This window comes from Grus americana, chromosome 7 (assembly GCF_028858705.1).
Source record: "Grus americana isolate bGruAme1 chromosome 7, bGruAme1.mat, whole genome shotgun sequence".
NCBI classification, from domain to species: domain Eukaryota; kingdom Metazoa; phylum Chordata; class Aves; order Gruiformes; family Gruidae; genus Grus; species Grus americana.
This window is the reverse complement of record NC_072858.1, coordinates 35,986,867-36,009,100: the sequence shown is the minus strand read 5'-3', so window position 1 is coordinate 36,009,100 and position 22,234 is coordinate 35,986,867. Positions and strand designations below refer to the sequence as shown.

The window sequence follows — 22,234 nt, the reverse complement described above, 5'->3', positions numbered from 1 at the left end:
TACAGCAATTCAGAAGATAACAAGTGTTTAATTTCAATATACTGCTAGTAAAGCGTATGTTTTGAGTCAGTGGATTATGCTTAACCTGACAAATGGGCGTTTTATGAATATTGCTGTACTGGCCCCTGAAATGCATTAAAATTCAAAAAAATCCTTAAGCATGTGTGATTTACCAAATGCTCTCAAGAACTGAGGACACAAAGAACATGCTTGCTAAGAGATCACAAATAACCCTTTTTGTGTTTTCTGTCGTATTTATTGCAGACTGACAAGAAAGAGAGAAGTAATGCCTTGAATGTTGCAATAGATAGTATGTGCAAGAAGACAAGAGACCTCCGCAGACAGGTAAACAACCTGGGGAACTGAAAAGATAGAAAAGGAGACTTGAAGGACGCTTACTGAGTTTGCTATTTTCAGGGGTTTTAGGACTGTGTTTTGAGAATAAATATTTCTTCTATATTTAAAAAATACTGCAGATAGTTACACTATTCTACAGCATATATACATACATATTTTGAAAACTCTGGGAAAAATCCCTACCAAATTATGTTGGCTGAATATATATGTACATAGGCAAAACTCTGCATGTGTACATGCCTAAATACATATTTGCTATAGAAATAGATCAGTAATGTGCTTTGGACATCAAGATTAATTTTATTTTAAATACGCTTGAATTATTATTGGTTGTTGGAACAGATACCTTGAAGGGACCACTGGGCCACTCTGTCTAGTTCTGTACAGTTGTGAGAACTCATACAACAGAAAAAGGTCCTTGGAATACCTGGTCCACAGTCTACCCAACCATTTTGCATCCCAGTATACTAAAACTGACTAAGACATGGACCAAAACCCACAACTTCAGTGTACTGCAGAAGGTGAGCAGTAGACATCAGCTGTGTTTACATCCTTTCTCTGCAAGGAACAGCTTTGAGAAAAGTTGCAAATTATGTTGAAAGTATATAATGCGCCAGTTTAGAAAGGAGAGCTAAAAAGCCAGTAGTTTATTCAGCCAGGTATATGAACTAACTATATGAAAATTTATGGCTACACAGAACATGACTACATGCTGCTTTCATCCTGTCTCTAGCTGTGGCTATTTATCAACTCTCTGGTGGAAGAATATCCCTCCCAATTTTGTGTACAGTCTTACAAGCCAGCCTGTGCTTCAAGATGATGAATAAATTCCTTCCTGTTTCCCATTATCAACCAAGGGAAGCCTTGAAAGATGAATATAATATAAATATAGTATTTACAACTAACTAGCTATCCAATTTCTGCTCACATTCTATCAAAAATGTGTTCAGCTTGAACACCCAGCGACTTGTATCACAAGCTCAGTGTGTCTAGGAACTCTCCCATTCTGTCCTACAGACTCTTCCATGACTTAATTAAACTCTAGTTTATAACAGCTTACTGACTCTGTAACAGTGTTTAAAATCTGTTGCCTAACTCAATTTGTCTGGTTCTATAAACCTTTGTAAAATGTTCAGGCTGAACATAATCATGCCTGATTTATAGTCAATCTAGAACCAGTAGTTTTTGCTAGTAGCTCTATGGTTTCTTGACATTTTCCACTGGAAGGTATTTATGAGAAATATTTCAGCTACTTCCTCCAATTCTGTGTTCATACATGTGAATTGTGTAAGAATTGTTTTAGGAAGAGTGCTTACTGCATGTCTAACTCCTGATCTGGGAAACATGAAATTGTGAGTGCGGTGCCTGCAGGTGTTGCAGTAGAGTCTTATTTGCTTTCACTAATGAACATTCATTATTCTGTCTCCCAGCACTTTTATGAGAAACATGAAAATTGTTATTTGTTCCATTCTTACAGCTTTTATAATACCTAAAATTTTTTGAATGGTACTGTGTAGCATAACTGGCATTAGAGTAGACTCTCATAGCAAATTTGGGACTATGGTGTGTACAATGTACTCTGCTTTCAGTCAGTTACCGGGATTGCCTATGCAAAACTGGGTTTGGAGATGAAACCTTATGAAGTTGTATTTTTGAAATCTCTTCAGCCTAGTGCGTAATAAACAAAACCATCATATAAGTGCTAACCCAATCACCACCTGATTATGGCCTATGCCATGGGCCCCTGTGGAACATCTTTGTAGACCACAGTAAGTAAACTGAAGGAAGGCTTGTATCTGCCAAGACATGAAGGCAAAAGTAGCTATCTCATGAATGGTGTATTGTGGAAGTTGTAAAATTTTCTGGCTTTTCAAATGAAATGTTCAAATGAAATGAAATACTTCAAATGAAGTATTCACTTCAAGAACTTGGCCAGTACTTATGGGGATTTTAATATATTTTATTTTGTTTTGATTTTTACTTGTATTGTGCCAGAGATGTGCATGTCATTTCTGTGCGTGTGGTTTTACCTAGATCACTGCTTCCTTGCCTGCTAGAGCCGTATGAATATTTAGGAAGGAATTGCCTAGTCTTTCCAATTTCTAATTCTGAGAACTTACCATACTCAGTTTGTACCTCCCAGTTGTTTCTCAGTGTACTGTGAATAGACTGCACAGATGTTTCTCCTGTGGTTGTTCCATAGTTTTGGTTAGTATTTGTTTTATAAATGTTATTCCTGATGATATTCTTAGATTTCTATGTTGCTTTTTCATCATGGATACCTTTTTCTGAACACAAAGGAGATTGCCTTCCTGGCATACCTTTGAAATAGGAAAGAGGGATCCTTCAATAGTAGTGAATCTTCAGTTTTTCCAGGACTTTTGCCAGTGTAGTCTTGTGAGGCAATAGGCAAATACAGACAAACACAGTTTTCTGTACTCATCAGGATAATGATGTTAACAGTGTTGCAAACTGCTGCTGGGATTCTTCTCTACCCTCCACTGTTTGTTTTTCACAACCTTATGCCCCATGTTTTATAAACAACATGTTTCTATGTTATTTTTAAATGCACTTCGATATCAAAACAAAAACTCCCTATGCTTCTACTTCTGTAACAGTCTATTCAAAGGTTACGGATGAGACCTTGCACCTTAAAAATAAAACAATTTGTCAGACATCATCCTTCCTCTGCTTTCCCTCTTCGGATGGTGTCTCTTTCACTTAGAAATATGAGATAAATTTTAATTATAGCACAATAACTTCCCTAGTATTGCCTGCTAGCACTACTAGTGCTTTTCTTTGTTTATACATCTCCCTATATGGCTACTTAGCTTTTAGCATTTCGCTTTAGAGATGGCCAAAGTCAGAAACAGACTTACTGAGTCATGGAAAAAAATGATTGTTATAATTAGGCTGAAGAGAAGTAGATATTGCTTTGGATATTTCTTTTTTTCTTTTGTCTTTTTCTTTCCTTGTTCTAGATTGTATTTCTTTGTTCTTGGCTACACAAGCCATCTTTTGAAAATCTCAGCTTCATGTACTCCTTCACATAGCTGAAACAGAAACATAATTTCAAACTTGTTTGTATTCAGCAAAGATATAGTGTTGTCTTTTTTGAAGATGTGTTTCTCTTTGTTTAATTGCAGGATAGAGGATTTCTTAGAACAAAATAATAATGATAATTTGTATGTGAAAGGTTAATTAAACCAAGCAAACCAGTAAAAAGCAACAGCAAAGTATTATGTGATGAGAGATAAAATTAAGCTGCTGGCTTGAAAATTGGATGCCTCAAGCTCACCACAGATGTGACTAAGGTCATTGCAGCCACTGGTCCTCAAATAATACATTAAGGCTGCAAAAGTCCTACAATCTGGGCTATGCAGAACCCAGAAATATTTGTCTTGGAGATAATGAATAATTGCCATGGATATGGTTCCACAGCTTTTTGTTGCTGATTATTGTATACTGAAATCTTAATGTTTAAACTGTGATTCGTCAAGGTCACATTCATGTACTTAATTTTAAGCAGACAAGTATGTCTGTTTTCTTCAGTCGGACTTTTCCAACACACAGATTTTAACAGATAACTTAGCAGGACTGGAGGTTTGATGTATTTTGTCCCTGGTTGTTCAACTTTTTTTTATCTATCTCTTTTTAATTTTTAAAATTCCAGCCTGAGTAAAGCTGGCAATGTGAACATGACAGTAAAAATCCAATTTCGTATTGGAATCCCATAGCCTTTGTCTTTGTAAATTAATTTTGAGAACATAGAATGTATCCAGATAGTATATCCTACTGTAATAAGCTACACTAAGTTACAAGACAAAAAACCATTCCAAACGTAAACTTATCTGTATTTTTTTGGAAGATTTGTCTTGTCCCATGTGCCTGGCGAGTCACTGAGAGCTGGCTTTAGATGGTGAGGCCATCCAAAAGCTTGTGGTGGAATTCACGTCCAAATCTTGTCTTGATAATCAACAGATTTCTCTACTATTATTTCTGCTATGCATGTTCACTGCCCTACCTAGAAGGACAGCAGCATCAAGAAGATTGTGTCGTTTTGCATTTTTCTAGCTGTAGGAGCCTTTACTTCTGCTGAGTTTTCACATAGATATATTGGAGCAAAATGCTGAGTGAAAAAATGTCCTTTGGCTACAAACCCGTCAGCATGTAAGAGTTTAAAAGCCTTTTGTGTTCTTTTCTGTTCCAGTCAATATTTTATATATATTGTAAAAATAATTTTTTGCAGTAGGAAATTCAGTGAACTTGATAGTTCAGTTGCATTGCATGTATTTTTACAATTGGTATATTTCTCGTAGTGTTCTATGATTGAAATGAACAATTGCCATGTGTAGGCTTATAACATGGAAAATAACCTCTGAGGTGAAGTAATGTCGCAATGATCAGTTATAAGCTTACATGAAACCCAATTTAAGAGAGCTAATTTGTAGCAGACTGTTACATTTCTTTAACAATATAAGAAGTTCAAGAACAATTAATTTAAATAGAGAAAATTGAACTTCACACTCATTTCTAGTTCTTGCTCTATTAAACTATTATCAGGTGGCATAATCAGTAATCTCATTGATGTAATTACCATGAAGGCTACCATTTTGCTAATCAAACTGTATTGTTGGGTTTTCCAACAAGGTACAAAATATTTGGGCAATTTTGCAATTATGAAAACATGTGATGTAGAGTATTTTGTGAGTGCAAACATAAATAAATGAATATTTTCTTTGTAAATGAAATAGCATCTTGGCATCCAAACTTCAAGAGAGAATACCCAGGAGACATTAGGTTTGGTCTAACAGTAATTTTTCATGTGTGGAATTGTTTATGGAGCCTGTTCATCAGAGAACATGAATATTTTTTTGAGTTGCTTGATTTCAACAGAACTAGTACACGTTTTAAATGTTATATGTATTTGTACTCACACACACACATGTTTAGGTAGTGGTATATTAAAATTGTCCCTAAAATTAAACAGAGTTGTCTGTGTAATAGATAAATTGTAGCTGCAGTAGGTTTCAGACACGTAGTCCTGCAAATAATGCAGGAATACAGTGTGTGCATGTTATAAAATACTAATGGACAATAATTACAGTAGACTTTAATAAATAGACCAATTAGCAGATACTAATGTAATGCTTTCTTTTGCAGCTCCGTAAAGCCATTATAGATCACATCTCAGACTCCTTCTTAGATACCACTGTTCCACTTTTAGTTCTCATTGAAGCTGCTAAAAATGGAAGAGAAAAAGAAATAAAAGAATATGCTGCTATATTTCGAGAACACACCAGCAGGCTTGTGGAGGTATGTTTGATGGAGTTGCACTTTTTTTTCAATTTATGGAATAAGTGACTTGCCACTGCACATTTCCTTTGCTGCCAGATATCATAAAACAATTAAACCTGGCATTTCAGGAAAGAATACATAAATGGCCTAGGGTAAGAGTAAACATACTGCATTTTTTAGGTAATGGTATGCAGTGAGATAGTGGGTTTTCATTAAGTTCAACAAGGCCAAGTGTAAGGTCCTGCACCTGGTTGGGGCAATCCTGAACATGGATATAGGCTGGGGGATGAAGGGATTGAAGCAGCCCTGCAGAGAAGGACTTGGGGGTACTGGTGGATGGAAAACTGAATATGAGCTATCAATGTGAGCTAGCATCCCAGAACGCAAATCGCATCCTGGGCTGCATCAAAAGCAGCATGACCAGCAGGTCGAGGGAGGTGATTCTCCCCACTCTACTTTGCTCTAGTGAGACCCCACCTGGAGTACTGCATCCAGCTCTGGGGCCCCCGGTATAAGAAAGACATGGACCTGTTGGAGCAAGTCCAGAGGAGGCCATGAAGATGATCAGGGAGCTGGACCACCTCTCCTATGAGGATGAACTGAGACAGTTGGGATTGTTCAGCCTGGAGAAGAGAAGGCTCTGAGGAGACCTTGTAGCAGCCTTTCGGTACCTAAAGGGGGCCTACAGGAGAGATGAGGATGGACTATTTACAAGGGCATGGAGTGACAGGACAAGGGGTAATGGCCTTAAGCTAAAAGAGGGTAGATTTAGACTAGATATAAGGAAAAAAATTTTTTATGATGAGGGCGGTGAGACACTGGAACAGGTTGCCCAGAGAAGTTGTGGATACCTCCTCACGGGAAGTGTTCAAGGCCAGGTTGGATGGGGCTTTGGGCAACCTGGTCTAGTGGAGGGTGTCCCTGGCCATGGCAGGGGGGGTTGGAGCTAGATGATCTTTGAGGTCCCTTCCAACCCAAAGCAGTCTATGATTCTGTGATTCATTGCATAGAAATTAGGTGGTGGGGAATTCTAATTTGAGAAATTAGTGTAAGCCTTTCCACAAAGATATTCAGTGGGAATTTGATCAAATGTGTGATTCTAGGGAGTTAGCTCACAGTGTTCAGAATACTACCACTACTACATGAGACACCATATTAACATTAGTTGTTTGCCAGCTTTCTCAATTTGAAAGTTTATAGCCCGTGTAATAATATGCTGAATAGGAATGGTGCTCTGACACACAGTTTAGAGCCATGAACCCTCTAGCAGACTTCTGAATCTCAAAGATCCAGAAATAAAGGTCCTCTGCAGACTGAAAGCATGTTGGTGTATATGCTGAATAAATTAACTTGCATGCATTGTATACTCAGTATTAATTTCTAAAGGATATACTTCTTTATTACTTATAAATGATACTTCTTTGTTACTTAGAAATTTGCAGACAGAATGGGGGAGGGAGGATTTTTAGTTTGTTGGACAATCAGTTCTGCAATTGTGACTAAATATTCACTGATTTAAACTCATTCAAACTGGAGCTTGAAACACTGCGGGAATACCAAAGTTGTAGATTTTGCAGGAATATTATCTCAAGTGCCTGTAAGGAATGCGTTGCTAATTTTTCTGGATTTTTTTAAGCTTTTAGTGCTTTTGTCTGCAGTAATGCAAAAATGGGAAAAATCAATGAATTCACTTTGTGGCTGAAGATTTACTTAGGAAAACTATTTGGCTTAGAATGAATTCATTAATCTGTAGTGATCTACAGATAATGAAAGACAAATAGATAAACAGCTGAAGTAAAACCATTTATGTTTCTCTTCATAGTCATCTAGTTACAGAATAAGACTAGTTATTATTCTCCAATACACAGCAGTGTCTCATTTTGACCATGCTGCAAAATCAAATGAAAGCTAAAATGCAAACACAAAGTTTTAAAAGTTTTTCAGATTTTTAATACTGAGGCTAAACCAGCCTGAAGTGTATTGATTTTTAGAAAGGACAGGTGATCTCTGAAGATCTGATAACTTTACTGAATTTGGAATGGAGTCCAGGTCAGCTGAAATACCCAAATCATTATTCAATTTAGAAGATGTGGACCTAAAAATCCAATATTCATTTCCCTTTGTGAGTTTGAATTTGTTTCAGTGCAAGGAATAGATGGCCATCAGGGCAGGTTTGTGATTAAAGAGGTTGATGGCTGCACAGCCTAAATACACTGCCTAAAAAATCTACAAGGACATTTAGCAGCTGCCTGTGGACATAAGTGCCTAGAAGATAGCTATCTTTAGTGATGTAGGAAAAACTATAGCAAAGTTTCGCAATTCCGGCATAGTTACTACCTAGAAAGGGGAAAAAAAAAAGACATTACTAGTTCATTTTGCAGTGTCCTTTCTGCAAAATGATAACCAGACTAGACAGTGATACCTCATAAAACTTACAGAGATTGTCTTCATTCACCTCACTGAATGATTAACTTCAGAACCCTCTGGTTTTACGTAAACTTCTTAAATGCTACTAAGCAGAGCAGTCTAAGAGGGAAAGTATGATTATAGTTCATGAATGTAAACACTAGTAGAGATTCATTTATCCAGATTATTTTGAGAACATCAGACATATTTATTTTACAAGAAAATTAGTAAATCATAAACAAGTCATGTGAGGGGATAAAAGCAAGAGTCTCATGACTGTTGTATAAAAGATGTTCTATTACATGGTAGACTGATCTTACTGTATGTGTAAATATATAGTGTGTGTACGTATTTATGCTGTGACTTAATATGCTGCCTACACGTGAAGAAAATGTACTTTTAAAAGTGTTTTAAGTAACTGGCTTTCAGAGACTTTACACAGTGCCACCCCCTATTGTTGAATTAGTTGTTCCAAATTGTTGCTTGCATGCTGCTGTTGAAAATTAACGTAAAATAAAATTGAAGTTATCTTCTAGATATACACTAGAACTGAAGTATCTTATTTTGAAGTTGCTTATATTGGTTTAGTGCACTTACCAATATCTCTAAGTGAGAGTTTGATTGGTGTTTTTTTGATAAACTGTACTCCTAAACTCTCCAGCAAATTAATTAGATAGTCATTGTATTGTATCTATCAACTGCTAGCCTATCAGATGTAAAAACAAAATAAGCAAGTGGCGACAGACGGGCTTTGTACATATAAACAGATTTATCTGATTTTTAAGAAAAATTCAGTCATTTCCAACAGCATCATCAAAGAAAAAGAATTATGGCAGCTGTTTTGTGGAAAGTGTAGTATCAATTCAATTGGTATAAATGGAATAGAATTTAAATACATTAGAGCTATAAATTGGAAGCATATATTGTTTTTGTGGCCTAAAATGTGTTGAGCTGTAAATATTTAATTTTTTTTTAAATTGACAGTAGTAGAGCACTGCGTTGTTGCTTTAATTTGTCCAGGAATATAACAGATAGATAGATTTAGATCTTACTAATCTTAGTTTTCACAGGTGTACATGCTTCAGAAATACACATATACTGGAGAAACTCAGAAGTGGCAAATATGTATGGAGCTTGGTTTCCAACTGAACATGGTGCCATGGGTAATGGGTATTCCATAGAAATAAGGTACCACTAAAAGTGCTACCAAAATCAGGGAGCATGATCCTGCAAGAAGGACAGGACAGATGGAAAGGAGATGAGTTAGCTTTGAATCCTTGCTACTTCTATTATCCATTTATTTATAAAAGAATTTACTTTTTCTTGGTTAAGCTTCTAATGTGTAAACATCACTTGTGCCATTTGGGACAGCTGCCCAGCCTTTTGCCAGGTATATGTTTCATAATATGATTTTGTCTGCCATCTGTAATGTCTTGAGTTGGATGACAGGTTAATTCAAGATCTAACCTTGTGCAACATTTCTAATTTATGAGAAAGTTGTCAAGCATTTTTGTATTTTATTAGAAGGTTCTTAAATGACAGTTATGATTTGCATGTTTGCAGGTGAGTTCTCGCATTCATTCCTTTGTTATTTATTTCCTTCATTGTTATAAAAGCAAGCAAACAAATCCCCTTGCAACTTTCAGGTTATGAAACAGAAGTCTGGAAAGCTAGTCATATATGCTAGTGCAGAATTGGGCAACTGAGAATAACTTAAGTCAGGTATTGAAGTGCAAGATCATGGGTGGCATATACCTGGATATGGAATACTAACAGAGACAATAACTGAAGGTAAAATATTTTAAAAGCTAAACAACTAAGAAAAAATTGTTCCAAAAATTGGCATATGACAGTAACTGTACTAGAGAAGGCTCATAGGTGAGGTAGATGAGGCATCAGACAATTGTAACGTAACTAGGAATGCAGTTTTATCATCTATATGTAGTTGTGACGTCCAGGGAGTTGGATGGATTGTGGGCACCAAAGGATACAGCAAAGGCCAGTGATGCAAGCAAGATCACCCATATTTGTAAATACAAAATGCTTTATTTGTCAGAACAAAAAAGTTTTTTTCTTTTGTCAGTTGCAAATAGCCTTTATGGAACATAGGACATAGTAAAGCTGCTTGCAAGCATTGAGATGGGAAAACCAGCTCAGATGCTGGCAATCCCTAATTTTTGTATTGGAGAACAAAAGCTAAGAAAAAAAATATTTACTTTCTCACTACCCTTTTCCTCTGAATGTAAAACACCCTAAGTGTGGATCTGAGCCCACTGTAAATGTTTGACATCCATAACATCCAGTGGTAAAGAATTTCACAGCTTGACTATGTGGTATGTAGAGAAATATCCGTGAAACCCCCACATGAACATTTCATTTGCTGTCCCTGAATTCTTGTATCAGAAGGGAAAATGAGCACCAGTCCCTATTTTCCTGCTCCACACCACTTACGCACCCCTGACATATTCTCCTTCAATTGTCTGTTTTCCAAGTTGAGTATTGCTAGTCTCTTTCAATTTTCCTTGTTTGGAACCCATAAAACGATCACCTTGCTACCTTCCCTGTTCCTTTTCCAGCACCTCCAGCTCATGAGGTCGTAGGTCAGAACTGTGCATGCTCTTTGAGATACTCAGGTGCTTTCATGATGTTCTCTGTTTCCACTTCTATTTAATTCCTAGCAGTGTTTCTTCTCAGATGACTGCTGAACACTAAACTGCAACTTTCACAGGAAGTTTATATGATAATCCCAAAATCTTATTCCTGATTAATACTAGTCTGCTGAGGTCCATCATATATATGTAATACTGGATTTTTTTTCCCCAAATAATTACTCACTTCGCATCTCTCTAGATTGAATTTCATCTTCTGTGTTGTCATCTAGTACCGTGAAGTCCTTTTGCAAATCTTCATTAGCTCTTTTATTTACTACTCTGAATAACTGTGTAAAAGACTTGTTAAAAAAAATTAATAAAAAGTTAATGTAGACACTGTGACCACAAGGAAATTTCTGCCTCATGGATTTCTCCCACTTTTCTGCTGATTTGTTCCTGAGGTTGAAAAAAATGATGCTGATCTATCTGTATCAGCTGAGAATTACCATTTACTCAGCCACCCCAATTGTTAGCAAAGCCCTAAATTTCCTTCTCGTTCTATTCTTGGAGGAGGAGTAGGATCTACATGCCTGGATCTCTACACAGTACAATTAATAGTCTAGCTCTTTCTTGGCATCCTTGGGGAGGACATTATTCCACTGCCTCCATGTGTGGAAATAGATCTGGTCATTTCTGCTTGATTTTAACATTGCTCTTCTAAAAGATATTTATGGCGTAAGAAAGCTTTATGACTATTTCCTTTTCATCATATAAAGGTAACTTTTTGCACTTGGAGATATGTGCTGTGAAATCGGCTATATGTACTGACTGCTGAAGTTTAATTCTGTCCAAACTAAGGAAACAGTGTTTTTAAAAAATGTAGCTTTTCCTTAATCCAGTCATGAGTTCAACTTCAGTAAGTCTCCTCTTTAAAGAATAGTGTCTCAGCTCTACCCTGTTAAATGTGCTGTTCCAGCTGAACGTGTTCCATGTACCTACCAGGCTTCAGAACAACATTGTTGTGCTGGAGTGATGATGTTAGTGTTGCAGGAATGATGAATTTCATAATGTCAATTAAAAAATGGAGACAGGACAAGAAACTGTAATAAAGAGAGGATATTGCATTCTCAAAATCATCGGTGAGCCATAATTTGAATCAGCATAGTTTTATTACCTACTCTAATATGTCACTTGTAAATGTTAATATACGCTTTGTTATCCTATGACTCCATCAGTTTTAAATGATGCTGTTGTTGCCATATTGATAAAATCAGTGTTTAATTTTCCTTCCAAGATATTTCATTTGATTGCAGAAATTTGCAAAATAAATTTCTGAATCTGGTCCACAAAGACCTGTGTATTTGTGTAGTCAGATCTCCAGTCACATAAAAATTGATTTTAGTATTGCAGCCAGCGAGTCCAACAGTGATAGATAATGTAATGATTTTAATGTTATAGGATTAGAATGTGAATCCATTTTGAAGTAAAACAAATGATTGATATTTATGTTATTTCCAGTTTAAGCATTTACTTGTCTGCTCTTATGAAAATATGTATGAACAATACTGCCTCCCCTTCCCCCAATATCACTTCACCTGTCATTTTGCTTGTTTTGTTGTTTTCCAAAGTTGAAAAAGTCAGGTAGGTATTCTGAGATTTGATTATTTTGGTCTTTTTTTTCAATTTAAAACCTTATTTACCCTGTTTACTCTTAACACAAGATAAAGTTGTCCCAAAGAAGATTAATCTTGTTTACATTAAGTGCCTGTCTCTCCCTTGACTAAATAACTAGTTTAGTCTGGATGTCTAATTTCTAGATAAATGAGGTGAGGTGAATTGTACCTTGAGAGATGTGTGTTGGTCTGTTTTGAGATATACGTTATGTTGCATTTTCTTATGCTCCGTATAGCAGTTTTTAATCAGGTGTATCCTATTTTTTGGTGCATTTTTTGCATCTGTTTTTGAAAGATCAAGGATGTTTGAATAGTAGGTTCTGATACTGCTTTGTATGTAAATACAGTAGACTGAGTTGGACATTATAAAAACAAACATTCATCATCTCACAAAGGTTTCTCCAACAATGAATTTGATGTGAAAATTAGAAGTACTACTTGAAATATCAAGAGAGATTTTCTGTGGTTTCTATTTTAATCTGAAAATGAAAACTTCTCAAATAGAAATAATAGGTCTTGAGAAAGAACACACTTTTTTTTCCCCTCTTTGAATATGAAATGTTAATTGAGCTAAGCTAAATTGCCCGCTACACTGTCTCACTGCTCATGGTAATTTAAGAAACAAACAATATCCTCATAGACCACTGACCTTTGTAAATCTGCTTGAGGATTAATATGTCTTACAAATATCTCTCTTCTGAATTAGCATTTGGAAGTTACAGTCTTTCCTTTAAAAACTGATTTAAGATATAACAGTATAATACAGTTCAGAAGTATGTACATAAATTCAGCAAAGTACAAAACATCAGTGAAATGGAAAGACTGACCATCCCACCAGATCTGGGGTGATGATGATTCCAAAAGTAGTAGCAACTACAGGTAATATATTCTTCCTTGTTGTCTTATGTTTTCTCTCTCCTGAGTTTACTCTCTGCTTTTCCCCTAGAGGTTCTGGCTTCTGTTAAAAATGCATACACTTGGGATGTTAGCCACGCTTACCAGGAATATTAGCTGGTGCTTTATGGATAGTACTCGTATTCGAAAAGCTTAAAGAGTGGCAAAGTATTTGAGATACCTTGGTTAACACCTTTGCATTAGCTGCACAATAATTGCACAAAGCAGAATCTCTTAGTTGTAAATGTGAATAGTATATTCAGATATATGGAGGAAGTGAAATAGTCCTAGTTACACAGTAAAAAGAAAAAAACAACATTGAATTGCCCATTTTGGCAACTATATTGAACACTTCCCACATATGAAATGGAGACTCAGCAGCTGAAGTATTTTCATGAGTATCATAAAGGTCACATTAAACATTCTTCAGATGGAGGTTATTCTAGGCTACTGTGCCTTATATTGCTCATATATGGCATCAAATATTTGTAAGTCTGAATATTGATTTTGTGACATTGAAAAACTAGGACATGTTGTATAATGAAAAAAGCCACCAGATTTGAGTTAAGATTCTGTCTGTACTCTATGTTGTTGTCTGTGAGCCTTGGCTGAAATAAATTCCCGAAAGATAATTTTCTGTTAGAAAATACTTGTTATTAATTGGAATTCGTTATTATAATGCAGAAATTTTGATTGAAATATTTTAAAAAATGAAGATTACCTGCTTTGAGATTTCACACATTTAGTTTTTGCTTTGAAATGCCTTTTCATTTAAAATGTTACAATTAAATTGCAAATCTAATTGAAATATTTGATTATATAGAAACATTTTTGAACAGTCTTCTAGGAAATTTCAAAATTAGCTCTTATCTGATTATAAACACTATTTAAAATTCTGAAAATTGTGACAAAATAATAATGAAAAGCCTTAGGGGACTTGGTTGTACTTTATAGTCCCTTATAAGACATCTGGTTTTAGTGAATATAGTGTCCTCACCTGTGGTTCACTTCTACCAAAGACCAAAACAAATTCTGATACTGAGAGAACAAGTATGTAAGAGTGAACAAAAGATAGGCAAAAAGGAAGACTGAAATGTCACATCTACAGAAAGGAAAAAGCAGGTCCTCTGTAACTAGAAATTTCTTGTTTGGGAAAGCTGACAGGCTGTTCTCCTGAGCTGATCTATCAAAGAGATGTAATGCTTTCTGAGAGGAGGAGTGATAGGCTGGGTGAACTTGAGATTAAAAAAGGAATTTGATGGGAGCAGGGAAGAATCCTCTGATTATCTTTTCTTTTGGCACAGATGCAAATCTCCAACTGCACTGTTTAAAGGTCAGCTGTACCAAGCAGAGGCTGAGAGATTTAATAGGAGAAGTGGAGGCGATGATGAAGTGAACTTTGTGTTCTTCATCTCTTCTCTCAGTACATGAAAATATAATATTCTCTGTAGCTCGATCTAATAACACTAACTTCAGATCTACTAATCTGATACATAAACTTGAGGGTTTAGCCTATTGCCTTATTCTTGTCCTTTTTTTTTTCAGTTTTGACTGTGTTGCAGTATGACAGTGCTGGCTTCTAGCAATTAGGATTTCTAAGGTTGAATCTTACAAACAATGGACATTAACTGACAGCACATATATTTAAGTGCATCAGTGTTCTAATATGTTGATATAGAACAGCAAAGGCATGCAGGACATACAGGGTGTTGTTAAAAACCAAGTTTGCCAGTTAAAGATTTCCACTGCTGGAAATACAGCATATCTATTGAAGGTGACTTCTCCTTAAGAAATCATTCTTTTTAAATGAAGTTAAAAGATATAAAGGAGAAAAAATCTTGAGTTATAAAAATATATAAAGAGAAATAAATTCTTTTGTCACTTGAACAAGTTGAACAAGATGCAAGATGCATAGGAACAAACTATACAAATACTGACAGAATCTTAATGTTAATTTACTTTATGAAAAACATTATTTAGATCTCGAATAAAATAGCTTACTTGTTACGTCAGCCACTTCTAAAACTAGTTCTTCAAAGGTAGCATTTATTTCATTTGTGTTTCAGTAGCACTCTGGAGACTCCAAGAAATATCTGGGTCCCTAGATTTGGGAAAACAGATGAGACAGATAAACTGCAGAAGGAGACAGAAAGGGAGAATGAATCTGTCAAGTGGATCAGTGATGGAGCCTGGAATAAAACAGAGATAAGTGAATTTAGCTAACTCAAAATCAGTCACAATTAAACTCAGTTAAGAATGTCTATGTAAAGGTATATCTGAGTTAACTCCTTCTATTTAGAAAGTCATTAATAGATGTAAATTCTAGAAAGAAATTGAGGTTTGATATATATAAAAAAAAATATTTTTCATTCAGTGCTATTACAATGTCATTTCGGCAAACAGTATGGAAGGACTTACATATGGTACAAATTAAATGTTTTCAGGTTAAACATATTAATCAAAATGTTTGCAAAACCCAGCACAGTGGAAATAATAGTAAGTATTTGGTAGTCAAAATTAGTCTATATTGACAATAACTTAGTAAGCACACTACAAGAAAACACTTCTTTTCTCTGAAGCAAAACACAGGGCCACTGGCTCTTAAAATAAAGCTTTCTATGTCTGCCTCTTATGGAAAACAGCTCTGCCAAAAGTCAGTTGCAACATGAAATCTGCAACTTAATGGTGAAAAGATGCTTTTCATTTTCTATACAAACAGTAAATATTTCTCTTCAAATACAGTGGAAAAATTCTCACTACTTCAATCTGTTTTATTGACATATATATAAAAGATGATAGCTCTTATTTGCCACTTTGTAATTTGCTACATCTTTCTATGTCAACTTTTAAATATACTGACACAGAAGATTGGGTTCGGAGAGCAAGTCACCATAGCTCTGAAAGATGCAGGCAAAAAAACCCTAAAAAAAATCGTCTTACTCTTGTGCTTTCCTGAGTCTAGTCTACAACAACCAACCTTCAAGCTATTAGTGATGGCTATTAGTTCAACGTCTGAACATCCAGTACCTAAGGGCTACATTCCTTCACATTACTTTTCTTTTACTCAGAGCTAAGGATCATGGGAAGAAAACTACTTGAATTCTGAAAACCAACAAAACCCCCCAATTTACCATCCCAAGTAACACTTACATAGTTTCCTGGCAGGTACCAACTTAATCTAAAATGGAATTTAATAATCCATTAATGAATTTTGCTTTACATATTAAAGTACTATAAATACAAAGTACTGTCAACTGGAAGATTTTAATTTCTTTCTTTCTGACAGTGGCAAAACTCCACAAGAACTGCATGTGTAGAGGTCAAACTGACAGATTACTGGAACATCTTTATTAACTTTCAGGATATCAGAAGAGAGCAGAATCTTTTCTCATTCTTCTTAAGAGCATAATCAGAAAACAAAAAGCATGAATCCTATTATGTAGCACTTTTTAGTTTCACACAGTTCAATGCTAAGGAATTTTATCCCCAGACATAAGATACAAGTCTAGCGCTTGTGATTTTTTTGCTGGCACATTTGTTGTTACTATTCTTCTTTAACACATAGTACACTTTCAGTGATATCATCATATAATTACACCTGTATCAAAATAGCCATTAAAGACCCGAAGTTGAAGAGTATGTCATCATCCCTAATTTTGCATTGCAGTTTAACTTCTATTAGTCATGCACATAACCATACACAGCAGCTGTCACTAGGATGCAGGATCCCATTGTACAATGCGATCTGCAGGCACAGAACTTAAGTGTGGTTTTCTGCTTGAAAAAGCATATACCTAAGTATGAAACATGAAGCAGTTAGCATGTAGAGATATGCGTGCAGAATATTGGTCAGCATTTTAGGAATAAAATGTAACTGTCAGCAGACTAGGAGGACATTTTTTGTAAATAAGATGAGCACTTTTAAGCACAATCAATATTTATGAATGGGAAGTGGATTTTCATTACATTGCTATATTAATTGCTAGAATCAGTCTATGCTTGACAAATTAACTCCTGTATCACACACATTTTTTTTTTACTCTTATTTAGCTAGTTTACACAATGCTTTGTTTTTGAGAGGAAAACTACCTTCAGTTTGCTAATTTCTATGCATCCTCAGTTGATGTGATTCAGAATTCCTATTCAGCAGGTGTGCATAGAGAATAGGTTTGCATTAATTTATCCTTTGGAAACCAGATTTCTAGCCTAAAACATGAGGTTCTGTTGTAAGTTCTGTTGTTTTTGTCCGACTTTTTCACTTTCAAGACAGACCAGTGTGCAGCCTGCCTGTTCAGGCAGGGTTTAGTTAACGGCACACCCATGAGATATGGGCAGTGAAGGTTCCTTTCTCGTAAGTTCTTCATTACTGCAGTTCAGCTAAATCCAAAGATCTTAGTGGATCCACTTTAGCAATCTGACTGCTGACTTTGCTAATTTTAGCAGATCTGTGATTAGACAGACCTGTAACAAGCAATACCAATTTAACTACAAAACCAAAAAATACACTTCCTCATTTTATTTACAGATAACTTTTTTCCGCAACTTTTTAAAAAAATCAAACTTTTCATGTCTGAAAAAAATTTAATGCCATTAAGCCCAAGATTTAGGTCTAAACCCTTGCTTTCCTATTTCAGCTGGAATTCATTTCTGTGCTGAAGGTTCTGAAAGTCCTTCAGAAAACTGACCTGCTTGTCAAGATGATGTGACAGCTGTCAATAAACAGCATAGACAGCCTTACTGGTTACAGTCTACAAACCCTCTGTTGTCAGGTGTTGCTCTATTTGGTTGTTTGCAGATAGCATGCAAAAGGGAAGCCTAAAGATGGCAATGGCACTTGTGAGGGGTGTGTGAAATTATTTCTAAAATGAAAGGCAGCACAGAAAAAATGTACAAATGCTTTAAATGCAAAAAAAAGTGCTAAAAAAGGCACACATCATCAAAATATTAACATCAGTTTACTAAAGCTTGTGCTTCTTAAATATCAAATATCTCTGAGTGTGTGTACTTGTTAGGGTTTGTTGTTTTTTTCAGGTTTTTGTTTGTTTGTTTGTTTTCCCTTTGAACATTGATGCTGTGATATCTGGTGAAGGAGGAGGTTTATTCCTGTCTGTGGAGGTGCTGAATATTCTTTGTTCTACATGACCCCCTATGCAAATTGTCAGAAGTCAATCTATTAGAGGCTGTTATCCTTCTGTCAAATGATCTGGCCTGTATTGGGTCAAGTTAGCCAATGGGATCTCAAGTTCTTGAGGACAGAGAAACATACCTGTATGTATAACATATATATGTGTGTGTGTATGTATATATGCAGGTGTGCATAGAGAATAGGTTTGCATTAATTTATCCTTTGGAAACCAGATTTCTAGCCTAAAACATGAGGTTCTGTTTTAAGTTATTCCGCAGGCTAAGAGAAGTCAAGAAGCATATGGATGACATGGAGGTGATTACAGAGAGCCAATATGGCTTCACAAAGGGCAAATTGTGCCTGCCTAATCTGGTGGCCTTCTGTGATGGAGTGACTGTGTTGGTGAATAAGGGAAGAGCAGCAGATGTCCATCTGTCTTGACTTCTGTAAGGCCTTTAACATGGTCCCATACAAAATCCTTGTTGCTAAATTGGAGAGATAAGTTTGATGGATGGACTATTTGATGGATAATGAATTGGCTGGATAGCTGCATCCAAGGGCTTAGAGTTGGATTCAATGGCTTAGTGTCCAAATGGAGATCAGTAACAAGTGGTGTCCTTCAGGGGTCCGTATTGGGACCGGTACTGTTCAATATCTTTATTAATACATTGACAGTGGGATTGAGTGTACCCTCAGCAAGTCTGTGGATGACACCAAGCTGGTGCAGTTGATATGCTTGAAGGAGGGGATGTCAAGCAGAGGGACCTTGACAGGTTTGAGGAGCAGAACTATGTGAACCTCATGAAGTTCAACAATGCCAAGGGCAAGGTCCTGTACCTGGCTTGGGGCAATCACCAGCATCAGTACAGACTGGAGGATGAATTGATTGAAAGCAGCCCTATGGGAAAGGCCTTGGGGATGTTGGTAGATGAAAAATTAGATACGGCCCAGCAGTGTGCACTCGCATCCCAGAAAGCCAACCATGTCCTGGGCTGCATCAAAAGAAGCATGACCAGCAGGTCAAGGGAGGTGTTTCTGCACCTCTGCTCTGGTGAGACTCCACCTGGAGTACTGTGTCCAGCTCTGGGGCCCACAGCATGAGGAAGACTTGGACCTGCCCCAGCAGGTCCAGCAGAGGCCCATGAAGACAATCAGAGGGCTGGAGCACCTCTCCTGTGAGGATGGGCTGAGAGAGTTGTTCAGCTTGGAGAAGAGAACACTCTGGGGAGACCTTATAGCAGACTTTTGGTACTTAAAGGGGGCTTATAAAAAAAGATGGAGAGTGATTTTTTTTTTTTTTTTTTTTTTTTTACTGGGGCCTGTAGTGACAGGACAAGGGGTAATGGTTTTAAGCTGAAGGAGGATAGATTTAAATTAGCTGTAAGGAAGAAATTTTTTATGATGAGCGTGGGGAGGCACTGGCACAGGTTGCCCGGGGAAGCTGTGGATGCCCCATCCCTGGAAATATTCAAGGCCAGGTTGGATGGGGCTTTGGGCAACCTGGTCTAATGGAGGGTGTCCCTGCCCATGGCAGGGGGGTTGGAACTAGATGATCCCTTCTAACCCAAAGCATTCTACGATTTTTAAGAGTATTTTCCAGGGGATCAGGCAACATGATTGTTTGCCTAGTTTAATCACTTTAGGAATCTTTCTGGGTATTTTACCACTGTCAAATGGCTTTTGAACTAATATTTTTTCCCCCACTGCCAGCGTGATGCTTTTTACAAGACCATACTTAACATGAATTCTTGAATATATTGAAATAACTGAGAAATGTTATTGTTCTGAAATGCAGTTTGTGCACAATATTTAGGCTATCTAGTATCTTGTATTTCAGGCAAGAAAACAAAAAGTAGGACAAATCCTTTTGTAATATAGACTTAAGAGCATAAATAAAATAGTGGCTGAACTCTCCTTAAAAAAAGAAAAAGGAAATTATCAAGAAAACCTACTATGGGAAGTCATAGACTAGAATTTCTGATCATAAAGAAGGCAAGTGATCTTTGTTTAACAGGGAAGTTGGGTGGTTTTGGTTTTGACTACTTGGCTGAGACAAAAGGCACATACTGTTAGGTATTTCCCTTTGCTGTGATTCACCCTCTGTAGAAGCTCTTTAAAGGAAACTGAACAACAAACTCAAGCCTGTGCAATAATGCAACATAGTTACTGCCAAGGAGATCACATTGCTCACATTTTAACATCATTAAACTGCTTTTTAATAACTGGTAACCTAGTATTCAAAATACTGAGTTCATGACAAATTTCTAAAACTTAATTCTTCTGAAAAACAGAGGCTGGTCTTGCTAGACACCAGGAGCCTCCTTACTAGACTCAGTAGAACAGAATTAAAGTATCTAGGCATGTTTTCTCATAATGAAGTGTCCTCAGTCAGGACACTGTGAACTCTCTTTTACCCAACTGGTACAGTAAAGGGACAGACAGACAGAAGTAGCCATATCCCATGTACTTTTGCGATGGGAAGTTCAGGTCACCATTCTGAGTTTTAGCTTAATTAACATGTACCCTGTCAACCCTTTATTAGAAATAATTTATAGGTTATAATTCTAGACTTCCTTACACTTCCTTCCTTTCCTTTGAAACGTATTAGTAACCTCGCATCTCTACTGTTGTTGGACAGATGTCTACTGTGCATTAGGATTGTTTCTCATCTGTGCGTTGCTTTACAGTGGTTAACAGTGAATTCATTTGCCCTTTTTCAAGGCCACTGTACTGTAAATGAGATACAGTCTCCATAGGTGTTTTGTCAGTGCATTTAGTAGGCTCACAATCCTGCACTTTGAATTCTATCCACATGCTTAAGAGTGAGACCACATGATGCCTCAGACTGCATTGCAATCTGCAGTTTGGAAAGCTGGATGATTTTGTATGTAAGTTTTGGTTGCAAGGCTTATAAACAGTTTTAGTGTTTTCCTTTGTGATCAATTTTACCTTTCCTAGACCAGAGATCACATTGCAAAAATGACTCAAGTATTTCTTATAAAATGTTTTATGAACCTTTAAAGTCAATTAACGTGAAATAAAGACTTCCACTGATGCAGACACATTTTATGTTAGTACATTTATTCCATATAAACTACAATAGCTAGGAGACTACCTCCAGTTCCACTGCAATTGGAATTCGCTGTCTATAGATGGCTTTCACAGGAGCTGCAGGAACGCAGCTCGCGATGCCATTCACAAAGAGAAGGAAAACTAAGAAACCTGAGAAAAATTACTTAAATATTTATTTAAGGAATAAAGGAATGGTAAAAAGGAATAAGAGGTTTAATTATATTTTCACAAGATATTTGAAAGGTAGCCTATAGTGAATGCCTAAGAATATACTGTAATGCAGTAATGGCATAATGTAATGCATAAGAATATACCATGTGCCTGTGGCACAGATTAGACTTTTACCACTGGAGCAGTATAACATTTATTTTGCTTTACAGACCAACTTAGTTATCTACTATACATACATGCATGTACTTCACTGAGTGAATTATGGATTGTTTTGTAGCCACTACAAATACAGTTGGCTTGAGTATTTCATAAAAAGCTTCCTAAGCATGTTTACAGCTTTAAATTTAAAATTTCAATTCATTTTGGTAGGGGAAGTTTTTTGAATAGATTGAGCACACCCCCAGACCTTATGCCTGTCCTGTATGGGTAGTCGATATTCAGTGAGAAGCAGCCAAAACCATTGGCAGTAGGAAATCAGAGCATTAAAGTGCCTTTTCACGAAGCGTCTCTTTCAATGAAAAGGCTGTCCCAAGTTTTCCAGGTACGGGCCCTTCTGCCCCGGCCCTCGGTGGCCGCGTCGGGCGCTGCCGTGCTCCCTACTGCGACCCCCCGCATCCCTGCGGGGGAGCGCCACCCCCGCGGAGGTG

At 36.6% G+C, this 22,234-nt stretch overlaps 1 protein-coding gene across 6 annotated transcripts in view; it reads left to right on the top strand.

Moving 5' to 3' along the window:
* Positions 1-22,234, top strand: part of CTNNA3 (catenin alpha 3) — a 512,488-nt gene that overhangs the window by 292,960 nt on the left and 197,294 nt on the right. For all 6 annotated transcript variants that reach the window (XR_008577888.1, XM_054832089.1, XM_054832088.1 and 3 more), the window contains 2 exons: positions 265-345; positions 5,521-5,673. Coding sequence is in view for 5 of the 6 variants with exons in the window: in XM_054832089.1 (XP_054688064.1) it covers positions 265-345; positions 5,521-5,673 (234 nt within the window). In the remaining variant the exon portion in view is untranslated. The remainder of the gene's footprint in view (positions 1-264; positions 346-5,520; positions 5,674-22,234) is intronic.